This window comes from Pristis pectinata, chromosome 14 (assembly GCF_009764475.1).
Source record: "Pristis pectinata isolate sPriPec2 chromosome 14, sPriPec2.1.pri, whole genome shotgun sequence".
NCBI classification, from domain to species: Eukaryota; Metazoa; Chordata; class Chondrichthyes; order Rhinopristiformes; family Pristidae; genus Pristis; species Pristis pectinata.
The window spans coordinates 48,054,174-48,068,037 of record NC_067418.1 but is presented as its reverse complement, the minus strand read 5'-3'; the positions used below and the strand labels follow the sequence as shown (position 1 = coordinate 48,068,037).

The 13,864-nt window shown below is 51.7% G+C and overlaps 1 protein-coding gene across 2 annotated transcripts in view; it reads right to left on the bottom strand.

Annotated features, from left to right (window-relative positions):
* The window catches only part of tspan4a (tetraspanin 4a), a 63,452-nt gene continuing 49,588 nt past the window's right edge, over positions 1–13,864 (bottom strand). The window contains exons 4-7 of one of the 2 annotated variants that reach the window (XM_052029081.1): positions 13,478–13,579; positions 10,093–10,224; positions 3,887–3,970; positions 1–1,461 (exon numbers count right to left, since the gene is read on the bottom strand). In XM_052029081.1, coding sequence (XP_051885041.1) covers positions 1,450–1,461; positions 3,887–3,970; positions 10,093–10,224; positions 13,478–13,579 — 330 coding nt within the window. In that variant the 3' untranslated portion in view covers positions 1–1,449. Of the gene's footprint in view, positions 1,462–1,733; positions 2,028–3,886; positions 3,971–10,092; positions 10,225–13,477; positions 13,580–13,864 lie in introns of those variants that run through there. The other variant, XM_052029080.1, reaches the window with a different exon arrangement.

Genomic DNA, 13,864 nt, shown 5'->3' with positions numbered 1-13,864 from the left:
CTGCCCGGCCTGCTGAGTCCCTCCAGCGTCGCAGTGTTTCTCATCTAGATTCCAGCATCCGCAGTCCTGTTGTTTCTGATGTGTAATACTGATATCCCACATGGAACTGAAGACACCCTTTATAAAATGACACGTTAAGAATTTGCGTTTTCCCCACTGTGCAGACACAGGGTGTTAACATCACCGTCCCAGTGGTCTGTAACCAATTGTGACCAGGCACCGTCTCCCCAAACTGTAACACCGACAGAGGCAATGACACACTGCGTTATAATTCCTCCATAAAATCAGCATCTGACCAGTTGGGTAAATGGGTGCTGCGTAACACCCCACATTTCACTGGTACATCAAAGTCCCACTGCATCGTAACACACTGATAAATCATTGGCCTCACTGTAACAGATGAGCAAAAACATAACTAAACGGAACTGTTCGAGATTGTGGCCTCCCTTGTTCTACTGTGCTGTTAAGTTAGTTAATACAATGTCCCAGAGTACCGTGGTCTCAGCATGAAATACCGTACTGCAACAGGTTGATAAACTCGCTGTTGCACAGACCGTAACAGACCAGTACAGTCACTGAGCGACTACAGTAACGGGTTGATAAACACATTGTAAACACTGTAACAGACCGGTACAGTCACTGAGCCACTACAGTAACGGGTTGATAAACACATTGTAAACACTGTAACAGACCGGTACAGTCACTGAGCCACTACAAGTAACAGGTTGATAAACGCATTGTTGTCATCACTGTAACAGACCGGTACAGCCTCTGAGCTACTTTTTTGTGGGCAGTAACTCCACCAGGCAGTTTGACAGCCTACCACACGTTAACAGCCTGCTTGAGGACACTGCCCACTGCTCTGTAGGTGTCTCGTGGAGTACTGACCCACATTACCGCAACAAATGGGTGAAGTCACTGTCCCCACTGTGACCAGATAACGTCACCGTCCCTCTGCACTCTGACAGTGAACTGGCCTGTGACTCACATGTCAGACACGTCCTGTGCCACGTTTTCAAATGTTTAGCAACTCTCTGCCTTGGGTCTGCCTGCTCAGCGCAGTTTGCCAACGGAGGCTGTGCCCTGCTGCGTGTGCCTTTGGTTTCTTTTCCCCTCAGTGGATCTGGCGGCGCGCGGGTTTGAAGTCCCGATGCCCAGTGTGGGCCGAGGGTTCCCACCGACGGTGCCCCCCGCCCGCCCATCAGTCACGCTGGATCCCACGCCGTTTGGCTTTTGGTCTTCACTGCTCCGCTTCACCCGAGGCCACAGCGTCCGAGCAGAGGGTTGGGCAGCGGAAAGGGGAGAGGCCGTGTTTGAAGCGTGTCTAAAATCGGTATGGTGTGCGTATAGTCCACCTCCGTGACGAAATCTAGGCCCAGGGTTGGAGGCCTCGACCAGCCGCCCTCTTTCCTCTGCATACCGCCCACTGGCACTCCCGCCAGCCATCAGTTAGTCACACTGCTGCTGACCACGGTAAATTTTAACCCCCTTGTTAAAGATTCCTCCCCCCACCCCCCCTCCCCGTATGGGATGGGGGCAAAGTCTGAGTGGGTTCCCCGCCATTTGCCCCTGGGTACTGGGCCGTGCTGCCCCCGCACCCCCGCCACATGCACAGGCCCGAGGGACTGAACGTCCGGCAACTTCTCCCACGCTTTGTCCCCTCGCAAGCGTCGCTGTGCCCGTGGGCGCGTCCCCCCCACCCCTGTCCCCCGATCTTCCCCATCGCTCGGCAACGACCCTCGGGGTCTGGGGGTGAAGGAGTTGCGTCTCCGTCGGCTGCTGGGATGGTCGAGGGCTCCTCGCCGAGGGAGAGGACGGTTTCGAGGTCGGCGTTGAGGATGGGGGGTGCTGGGGATACCGAGAGAGGGAGGGAATCGGCGGCGAGGGGGACCGTAGCGGGCAACGGCAGCAGGGCCCAAGGATGCGTGCGGACGGCAGAGTGGCGAGGGGAGCTGAGTCTAGGTGTAGCTCTCGGGCACATGCACGGCCCGACAGTACATCACCATGGCCAGGGTCAGGCCCACCACCTGCGGAGAGAGAGAGAGAGGGAGTAAACCAGCTGCAGGGGACAGTGAGCAGCACCGTGTGGTACAGGGAGAGCGTGGGTATAGAGAACACAGTGTGGTACAGAGAGTGGGTATAGAGAACACAGTGTGGTTCAGGGAGGGTGCGTATAGAGAGTACAGTGCGTTTCACAGAGGGTGGGTATAGAGAGTACAGTGTGGTTCAGGGAGGGTGGGTATAGAGAGTACAGTGTGGTTCAGGGAGGGTGGGTATAGAGAGTACAGTGTGGTTCAGGGACGGTGGGTATAGAGAATACAGTGTGGTACAGAGAGGGTGGGTATAGAGAGTACAGTGTGGTACAGAGAGAGTGGATATAGAGAACACAGTGTGGTTCAGAGAAGGTGGATATAGAGAACACAGTGTGGTTCAGGGAGGGTGGGTATAGAGAGTACAGTGTGGTTCAGGGAGGGTGGGTATAGAGAGTACAGTGTGGTTCAGAGAGGGTGGGTATAGAGAGTACAGTGTGGTTCAGGGAGGGTGGGTATAGAGAGTACAGTGTGGTTCAGAGAGGGTGGGTATAGAGAGTACAGTGTGTTTCAGGGAGGGTGGGTATAGAGAGTACAGTGTGGTACAGAGAGGGTGGGTATAGAGAGTACAGTGTGTTTCAGAGATGGTGGATATAGAGAACACAGTGTGGTTCAGGGAGGGTGGGTATAGAGAGTACAGTGTGGTTCAGAGAGGGTGGGTATAGAGAGTACAGTGTGTTTCAGGGAGGGTGGGTATAGAGAGTACAGTGTGGTACAGAGAGGGTGGGTATAGAGAGTACAGTGTGTTTCAGAGATGGTGGATATAGAGAACACAGTGTGGTTCAGGGAGGGTGGGTATGGAGAGTACAGTGTGGTTCAGGGAGGGTGGGTATAGAGAGTACAGTGTGGTTCAGGGAGGGTGGGTATAGAGAGTACAGTGTGGTTCAGGGAGGGTGGGTATAGAGAGTACAGTGTGGTTCAGGGAGGGTGGGTATAGAGAGTACAGTGTGGTTCAGGGAGGGTGGGTATAGAGAGTACAGTGTGGTTCAGGGAGGGTGGGTATAGTACAGTGTGGTTCAGGGAGGGTGGGTATAGAGAGTACAGTGTGGTTCAGGGAGGGTGGGTATGGAGAGTACAGTGTGGTTCAGGGAGGGTGGGTATGGAGAGTACAGTGCGTTTCACAGAGGGTGGGTATAGAGAGTACAGTGTGGTTCAGGGAGGGTGGGTATAGAGAGTACAGTGTGGTTCAGGGACGGTGGGTATAGAGAGTACAGTGTGGTTCAGGGAGGGTGGGTATAGAGAGTACAGTGTGGTTCAGGGAGGGTGGGCATTGATGAGGGATTGGGGTGTTGTGGATCTCTCTGACCCACTGACCCCTGGAACAGACGGCCTGAGTGACTGAGAACACGTGTGTCCCTTTATTTTGGCCCCACGTTCTTTGGGACCCCCCCTCCCCCACCTTCCCTGTGGTCCACTGCCCATCGGACCAGCTTCTGTTGGTTAGAGGAGAGAAGATCCCACACTGTGCGCCCGCCACCCCCTCCTGAGCCTGGTGTCGTTCAGACTCCCCCACCCCAGCACCAATGTGATGGTCTGTCTGCTGTTCCCACCTCCGTGACGGACGGGTGGGGTACGCCAGCTCCCTCCACTTCCCACACCCACATGGTACCCCACCCGACCACACTCGGCTGAGCGAGATGGCTGGGCCCCTCTCCCAGTGAGACTGCAGTTCTCCTTCCTCTCGACCCCAGATGGCTCGATCAATTCTGGGCGCACAGTTCCCCAGGTTCGCTGCTCGTGTTCAGTGGGACTGCGGGGAAGGGGAACTTGAAGGGAAAGCCAAGGCAGAGCGTTACCTGAACCAGGGCCATGCAGAATGCGAAGATCCCCACAGCCAGAAGGTTGTCCTGAAGCCACATCTTGACTCTTTCGTAGCAGGCCTGTCGGAAGGTCACAGCCCCGTGTTACTTTCGTACCCCAGTGCGGAACGGTGTGCTCAGTGCACGTGGTGTGGGAGTGCTGGGGTCACATCCCCGCCCACACTGTACCCTGCTGGATCTCCCTTTGACCCTGTCTGCGGTCAGAGCCTTTGGACTGAGAGCCCGAGCTGGGGAACGGGAAGGTGTGAGCATCCGATCGTTATCCCACAACCTCGTCAGTGCGCAGTCGCTGAACGTTAACATGAGGGGGCCAAGCGATTCAGGAGGCCCACGGTGTGCTGGTCTTTTCAAACACATAGTGCAGGAACAGGCCCTTCGGCCCACATTGTCTGTCCTGACCATGATGCCAGCTTAAGTTAACACACAAAACGCTAGAGGAACTCAGCGGGTCGGGCAGCGTCTGTGGAGGGAAATGGACAGTTAACGTTGCGGGTCGAGACCCTTCATTTGGACTGTGTCTCCAGTAAACTAACCCCATCCGCCTGCAAACGGTACATATCCCTCCATTCCCTGCCTGTTCATGTGCCTGTCTAAATACGTCTTGAACATCTCTTAAACGTTGCTGTTATAAATCCTCTTAATGCAAGAGGAGCGATCTTGCTCTAGTTCTATAGAACCTTAAGAAGGCGTATGGTGTGTTGGCCTTCATTAGTCGGGGTATTGAGTTCAAGAGCCACGAGGTGATGTTGCAGCTCTATAGAACTCTGGTCGGACCACCCTTGGAGGATTGTGTTCAGTTCAGGTCACCTCATTATAGGAAGGATGTGGAAACTTTAGAGAGGGTGCAGAGGAGATCTACCAGGATGCTGCCTGGATTGGAGAGCATGTCTTATGAGGATAGGTTGAGCGAGCTGGGGCTTTTCTCTTTGGAGAGGAGGAGGATGAGAGGTGACTTGGTAGAGGCGTACAAGATGATAAGAGGCATAGATCGAGTGGACAGTCAGAGACCTTCATGCCCCGGGCAACAATGGCTAACACGAGGGGACGTAATTTTAAGGTGATTGGAGGAAGGTATAAGGGGGATGTCAGGGGTAAGTTTTTTACACAGAGAGTGTTGGGTGCGTGGAACGCACTGCCAGCAGAGGTTGTGGGGGCAGATACATTAGGGACATTTAAGAGACTCTTAGATAGACACACGAATGATAGAGAAATGGAGGGCTACGTGGGAGGGAAGGGTTAGACAGATCTTAGAGCAGGATAAAATGTCGGCACAACATTGTGCGCCGAAGGGCCTGTACTGTGCTGTAATGTTCGATGTCCTTAGTGAGATTGTACCTGGAACATTGTGCACAGATCTGGCCTACTGAAGGAAGGTTATGTTTGAGAAAGAGTATGTTCATCAAAGGTACAACAGACTGATTTGTTGTTTTATAGGGGCAGATTAAGCCAACTGGGTCTGTAGTCCGAAGAGTTTGAGAGGCGATCTCACTGGAACATGCAGAATTCTTGCAGGGAGAAGGGGGTATGAAGGGCGATGTTTGCCCTGGCTGGGGTGTTACTTCCTCAGAGGCTGAGGAAATTCAGCTTGTCCCTGATGACCCTCACCAATTTTACAGATGCACCATAGAAGGCATCCTATCTGGATGTATCATGGCTTGCTACGGCAACCGCTCTGCCCAAGACCACAAGAAATTGCGGAGAGTTGTGGACACAGCCCAATCTATCACGAAAACCTCCCCTCCGGTGACTCAATCTCGGGAAAGCAGCCAACATATTCAAGGACCCCACTCACCCTGGATATTCTCTCTTCTCTCCCCTTCCACTGGGCAGAAGATACAAAGGTTTGAGAACACGAACCACCAGGCTCAAGGACAGCTTCTATCCCACTGTTATAAGACTCTTGAACGGACCTCTTGTACAATGAAGATGAACTCTCGATCTCACAATCTACCTTGTCGTGGCCCTTGCACTTTACTTGTCATAGGGCATCATTTCAAGGTGATTGGAGGAAGGTATAAGTGGGGGTGTCTGAGGTAAGTTTTTTACACAGAGAGTGGTGGGTGCGTGGAACGCACTGCCCGCAGAGGTTGTGGGGGCAGATACATTAGGGACGTTTAAAAGACTCTTAGATAGACACATGAGTGATAGAGAAATGGGGGGCTATGTGGGAGGGAAGGGTTAGATAGATCTTAGAGCAGGATAAAACATCGGCACAACATTGTGGGCCGAAGGGCCTGTGCTGTGCTGTAATGTTCTATGTTCTATGTACCTGCACTGCACTCTGTAACTGTAACACTGTATTCTGCATTCAGTTATTTTCCTCCTGTACTACCTCAATGTACATATAGAATGATCTGTCTGGATAGCACGCAAACAAACCCTTTCACTACATCTCGGTACCTGCGACAATAATAAACCAACTACCAACTAGAACCAGGGGTCCCGGTCTTAGAATAAGCGGTCGGCCATTCACGACAGAGATGAGAAGAAATTTCTTCTCCCAGAAGATAGTGATTCTCTACCCAAGAGGCTTACGATTTCCCAGACAGAGATCCATAGTTTTCGGGATATGAAAGGGATTGAGGGAAAAAAGCTTCCTGCTGGAAAATGGTGCTGAAGTAAAAGATCAGCATGGGGTTGAATGGTGAAGCATGAAGTGGTGCTGAGTGGTGGGAAGGTCTTCTCCTGCTTCTGTTTATGAGGCTCTTACAACCAACAGCCACAAAAAACGCCAGGTGTTACATTTGGGGAGGTCAAATGCAGGTAGGACTTTCACAGTGAACGGTAGGGCCCTGGGGATGTTGTAGAACAGAGGGACCCAGGAGTACAGGTACATGGATCGCTGAACGTGGCGTCACAGGTAGACAGAGTGGTGAAGAAGGCTCTTGGCACGCTGGCCTTCAGCAGTCAGGGCACTGAGTATAGGAGTTAGGGTGTTATGTTGCAGTTGTACAAGTTGTTGGTGAGGCCGCACTTGGTTGGTGAGTACCGTGTTCAGTTTTGGTCACCCTGCTAGAGGAAAGATGCCATTACGATGCAAAGAGTGCTGAGAAGATTTACGAGAATGTTGCCGGGACTCGAGGGCCTGAGTTATAGGGAGAGGTTGGCCAGGCTGGGGCTTAGTGTGTAGGAAGCTGAGGGGTGACCTTATAGAGGTGTATAAAATCATGAGGGGTATAGATACGGTGAAAGCACACAGTCTCTTTCCCAGGGAAAGAGAATCAAAAACTAGGGGGCATTGGTTTAAGGTGAGAGGGGAAAGATTTAAAAGCGACCTGAGGGGCAACTTCTTCACGCAGAGGGTGAATCATTTCAAGGTGATTGGAGGAAGGTATAAGGGGGATGTCAGGGGTACGTTTTTTACGCAGAGAGTGGTGGGTGTGTGGAACGCACTGCCGGCAGAGGTTGTGGGGGCAGATACATTAGGGACATTTAAGAGACTCTAAGACAGCCACACGAATGATAGCGAAATGGAGGGCTGTGCAGGAGCTGCCAGACGAAGTGGTTGAGCCAGGTGCCATAACAACATTTAAAAGACACTTGGACAGGTACACGGATAGGAAAGGTTTGGAGGGACATAGGCCAAATGCGAGCAAATGGGACTAGCTTAGATGGGAATCTTGGTCGGCATGGACCAGTTAGGCCGAAGGGCCTGCTTCTGTGCTGTATGACTCTAGGACTCTAAAAGAGCCCAGGCCTTCCCGTGCCTGAGCATGTACGCATGTATATTGTATACTTAAGCAGTGAGAATTAACACCAATTAAATTTGAAGGGAAAAGCATTAGGAGCTACTGAACCTTTAGGCAGTTCCCTGGTACTCATGAAATTTTCAAAGGCAATCTTATTCAATATTTATCTTTTCCCTCAGAGTTTGTTCATCAGTCAACCTCCGTGGATGAAACTGACAATGAAGGACACTGTGCAAAGCCTTTGATGGGGAGTCTCCTCTCAGAGGCGACAATAGCTTGGACTCAAGGGTGGGTTTAAAGGGGGGGGGGGGGAGACAGGGGTTCTGAGGAGGAGGGGGAAGGCGACCCTAAAAGTGCAGTCACCGGGGCGGGGAAGGGGGCGAGGGGCCAGGGCAGATGGACAGACAGCTTTTGCAAGGTGGGGGTCGGGAGGGGCCAGCCCCAGACCAACGAGGGATTTAAACGTGGGTACTTTGAAACGGAGGTGTTGCTGGGGTGCTTCAGTGAACACAGGGGTGGGGGAAGGGGAGGTTGATGGGTCCAGGGGAGGCGGCAAAGTTTCGGATGAGCGGGGGCCGATTTTGGATTTATTCTTAAAGCAGAGAGGGTCAGGCAGCATCGGTAGTGTAGCGGTTCTGTACAGAGAAAATGTGCCTTCACGTGACACACCAGGTCCACCATCTTGGGCTTCAGCATTGCTAAGATGCATCGCAGAAGGTGGCCACAGTGTTCCACAGGAGCAAACTGCTCCAACCTTACCTCGGGACACCTCTGCACTTTGCTCAATCTTTACCTATTGAAGCCCTCAGCTCAGGCTTGAAACAGGAGAGGCGTGCGGCAGACCTCGTGTCGGAGGGGCGAGGCCAGTCTCGGTGGCAATGGGCAGACACGGTAGCGTAGTGGTTAGCGTAACACTATTACAGCGCCAGTGACCCGGGTTCAATTCCCGCCGCTGTCTGTGAGGAGTTTGTACGTTCTCCCCGTGTGTCTGCGTGGGTTTCCTCCGGGTGCTTCGGTTTCCTCCCACATTCCAAAGACGTACGGGTTAGGAAGTTGTGGGCGTGCTACGTTGGTACCAGAAGCGTGGCGACACTTGCGGGCTGCCCCCCAGAACACTCTATGCAAAAGATGCATTTCACTGTGTGTTTCAATGTACATGTGACTAATAAAGATATCTTATCCGTGGAGGGAATGTTCCAGGTCATTGAGTTGGACAGCACAGCACAGAAACAGGCCCTTCGGCCCGCCATATCCGTGCTGACCTTTTCTCCCATCTACAGTAATCCCATTTGCGCGCCCTAGCATCATATCCTTGCATGCCTTGCCTATTTACGTGCCCCCTTAAGTGTAATGAGCCACCACCTCCTCTGACTCTTAGTTCCAGATATCGGCCACTCTCCGTGTAAAAAACACCTTCTCCTCAAATCCCCTTTTGAAACTCCCTCCTCTCACCTCAAACCTATGCCCTAACAATCCATGACAGTTGACCAGTGGGCTCTCCCTTTCGTACCCTCGTACAGAAGTGGCAGGTGGAGTTCAACCCGGAAAAGTGTGAAGTGATCCACTTCGGGAGATTGAATTTGAAGGCCGAATACAAGGTTAATGGCAGGACTCTGAGCAGTGTGGAGGAACAGAGGGATCTTGGGGTCCACGTCCATAGATCCCTCAAGGTTGCCGCGCAGGTCGATAGGGTTGTTAAGAAGGCGTATGGCCTTCATTAGTCGGGGTATTGAGTTCAAGAGCCACAAGGTGATGTTGCAGCTCTATAGAACTCTGGTTGGACCACACTTGGAGGATTGTGTTCAGTTCTGGTCGCCTCATTATAGGAAGGATGTGGAAGCTTTAGAGAGGGTGCAGAGGAGACTTACCAGGATGCTGCCTGGATTGGAGAGCATGTCTTATGAGGATAGGTTGAGCGAGCTGGGGCTTTTCTCTTTGGAGAGGAGGATGAGAGGTGACTTGATAGAGGTGTACAAGATGATAAGAGGCATAGATCGAGTGGACAGTCAGAGACTTTTTCCCAGGGTGAAAATGGCTAACATGAGGGGACACAATTTTAAGGTGATTGGAGGAAGGTATAAGGGAGATGTCAGGGTAGGTTTTTTACACAGAGAGTGGTGGGTGTGTGGAACGCACTGCCGGCAGAGGTTGTGGGGGCAGATACATTAGGGACATTTAAAAGACTCTTAGATAGACACATGAATGATAGAGAAATGGAGGGCTATGTGGGAGGGAAGGGTTAGATAGACCTTAGAGCAGGATAAAACGTCAGCACAACAGTGTGGGCCGAAGGGCCTGTACTGTGCTGTAGTGTTCTACGTTCCAAAGACTCACAATCCTCTGCAAGAAAAAAATTCACCTCATTTCTGTCTTAAATGAGCAACCCAGTATCTTTAAAGCACGAGCCCTGGTTATAGACTCTCCCTCAAGAAGAAGCATCCTCCCCACAGTCGCCCGTCGGTAGAGCCCACGGCAGCGTGCTCTGATACTTACATCTTTCCACCAAGTTTCCGGGGAGTGCAGGCCACAGCTCACAGTGTATTCCCGGCAACAGGAGTCTGGGACCTGCGTTGCGTTGAAGACCTCAAACCAATCCGTGTAGTTCGAAACTCCGCAGCATCTAAACTGGAGCAGGCGACACGGACACGTCAGGTGCGCTTTGCAGATGGAGTGTGACCTCCAGCAGGGAGTGACACTTCACCTTTACATCTGCTTCCACTGCCTCATACCCTATCATTTCCCTCTGACCTGTTTCCTCCATGTGAACGGTAAGGCCCTGGGGAGTGTTGTAGAACAGAGGGACCTAGGAGCGCAGGTACATGGTTCCCTGCAAGTAAGGGCCTTGCAGGTAGACAGGCTGGTGAAGGAGGCTCTTGGTACGCTGGCCTTCATCAGTCAGGGCACTGAGTATAGAGGTTGGGACGTCATGTTGCAAATGTACGAGAGTTTGGTGAGGCCTCACTTGGAGTATTGTGCACAGTTTTGGTCGCCCTTGTTATAGCAAAGATGCCATTAAGTTGGAAAGAGTGCAAAGAAGATTTATGAGGATGTTAGAACGTAGAGCATAGAAAACCTACAGCACATGCAGGCCCTTCGGCCCACAAAGCTGTGCCGCACGTGTCCCTAGCTTAGAAATTACTAGGCTTACCCACAGCCCTCTATTTTTCTCAGCTCCATGTACCTATTCAGAAGACTCTTAAAAGACCCTATCGTATCAGCCTCCACCACCATTGCCGGCAGCCCGTTCCACGCAGTCACCACTCTCTGAGTAAAAAACTTACCCCTGACATCTCTGTACCTACTCCCCAGCACCTTAAACCTGTGTCCTCTTGTGGCCACCATTTCAGCCCTGGGGAAAAGCCTCTGACTATCCACACGATCAATGCCTCTCATCATCTTATACACCTCTATCAGGTCACCCCCTCATCCTCCGTCACTCCAAGGAGAAAAGGCCGAGTTCCCTCAACCTGTTCTCATAAGGCATGCTCCCCAATCCAGGCAACATCTGTGTAAATCTCCTCTGAACCCTCCCTATGGCTTCCACATCCTTCCTGTAGTGAGGCGACCAGAACTGAGCACAGTACTCCAAGTGGGCATGTTGCCAGGACTTGAGGGCCTGAGGTATAGGGAGAGGTTGGACAGGCTGGGACTTTATTCCTTGGAGCATAGGAGGCTGAAGGGTGACCTTGCAGAGGTGTATGAAATCATGAGGGGCATAGATAGGGTGGATGCACACAGTCTTCTCCCCAGGGAAAGAGAACTAAAAACTAGAGGGCTCAGGTTTAAGGTGAGAGGGGTAAGATTTAAAATGGACCTGAGGGGCAAGTTCTTCACACAGAGGGTGGTGCATTTATGGAACGAGCTGCCAGAGGAAGTGGTTGAGGCAGGTACATTAACAACATTTAAAAGGCACTTGGACAGGTACACGGATAGGAATGGTTCAGAAGGATATGGGTCAAATCGGGGCAAATGGGACTAGGTTAGAGAATCTTGGTTGGCATGGACCGGTTGGGCTGAAGGGCCCGTTTCTGTGCTGGATGACTCTATATTTCTGTCAGCCATGACTATATTGAATGGCAGAGCAAGTTCATGATCTTATACACCTCTAATAAGATCACCCCTCAGCCTCCTGGTAAAGCTCGTAACATCCTCGTAAATCTTCTCAGCACTCTTTCCAGTTTAACGACGTCTTTCCTACAACAGGGCGACCAGAACTGTGCACAATACTCCGAGTGCGGTCTCGCCAAGGTCTTGTCCAACTGCAACATAACGTCCCGCCTTCTATACCCAGTGCCCTGACCGATAAAGGCCAGCGTGCCAAGTGCCTTCTTCACCACCATGTCTAGCCTCTACTTTCAGGGAACTATCCTCCAACTCAATAACTCCAACTCTCTTCCTTAAGGTCCGCAGTCATGAACAGTGGTGGGCAATTAAAGAGCTACCAAGAACAGCCCCATCCTCAACTATGACAGGGCCCAGCAAGTGAGTGCCGTCACACTCAGCTCAGCGACCCATCTCACTTCCTCCTGAGAAGCCAGCCTCCGGCCAACCAACATCCGCATACAACAGCTACAGGGACCAGACAACATCCCAGCAGTCGTGCTGAAGACTGGCACTCCGGAACTAGCTGTGCCTCTGGCCGAGCTCTTCCAGTTACAACCCTGGCATCTACCCTACACTGTGGGACATTGCCCCAGGTATGGCTTGTTCACCACAAGCGGGACAAATCCAGTCTGGCCAGCTGCTGCTCAAGCTGCCCACTCTCAATCATCAGCAGAGTGACAGAAGCTGTCAGCAACACTGCTATCAAGCATCACTTAACCTAATAACCTGCTCACCAGTGCCCAGTTTGGGTTTTACCAGGACCACTTGACTGCAAAAAGGGTTTGTGCTGGCTACCTCCCAATTGTCATCAAAATATCTCCATCTCATTAACGGAGGCAAGAGGAATAAGACGGACGAGGCACGGTAGTGTAGCAGTTAGCGTGACGCCATTACAGCGCCAGTGACCCAGGTTCAATTCTGGCTGCTGCCTGTGAGGAGTTTGTACGTTCTCCCCGTGTCTGCGTGGGTTTCCTCCGGGTGCTCCGGTTTCCTCCCACATTCCAAAGACGTACGGGTTAGGAAGTTGTGGGCGTGCTATGTTGGCGCTGGAAGCGTGGCGACACTTGCGGGCTGCCCCCAGAACACTCTACGCAAAAAGATGCATTTCACTGTGTGTTTCAATGTACATGTGACTAATAAAGATCTTATCTTAAGGCAGTTTTTTTTATAGACCTTGCAATAGCCTTTGACACATTGGGCCTTGAGCTCCTGGTCACAGGGGGTTGACGATCACATTGTCGACCATAGCAAGATTATATCCTAACCTCTCTACATTTATTGAAAATGGAAGCATAAAACCAGAGCCTATCCCTATCGGTTGGGTGTAACCCCCTTTCCCACATTATATTCAATATAACCATGGACATTTTATTCTGTTCTTTGGATAGGGGTGGGAAAGAATTCTATTTAGGAATAAGATATCTTTATTAGTCACATGTACATCGAAACAGAGGAGCTCTGAATCAAACTGAAAATCATTGGCATAAACCTCGGCCTCTGACCTTCTGACAGAGTGAAGGTCATCGATGAAGCAGCTGAAACTGGTTCCCTGAGAGGGTTTGGTGAAACAGAGCAGTCAGTCTGCATTAACTTGTATTTCAGGCTGACACCCACTCAGAAATACACTGAGATTTGATGTATTGCCCTCACAGCCGGCGGCTGGAGAGAGCGGGGGGGTGTCCTGTCAGTCAGGAAGGATTTCAGCAATCTGAGGGAAAGACCGGTCTCGAACCCACCAGCATGCTGTCGAAACGGAGAGGCAGGGTGCACCTACATCTGTCTGTATGATGCTCCAGGCGTTGGTGAGACCAATGTTCCCATCCGTCCCGAACAGCTGAAGACCATCCTTCAGGTCCTCACGGGCGTAGGCATCGACCTGGAAGTGGAGAGGAGAGAGGCTTGTGTTAGCAGAGCTTTGATCCGGTGTAAAGTCCTGGGTTGTATGAGAGAATGAGGCACAGAGTGTTGTGAGCCCTCGGCCTCCTCCACTGCCAAGAGAATTCCAAGTGCAAACTGGAGGAACAGCTCCTCATTTTCTGTCCGGGAACCTTGCAGCCTAACGGCATGAACATTGAATACTCTCACTTTAGGTGATCCCCACCCCCCCACCCCCTCCAACCACGCTTCTTCTCTTCTTCCCTCTCCCAGCCCATTTTTCCCC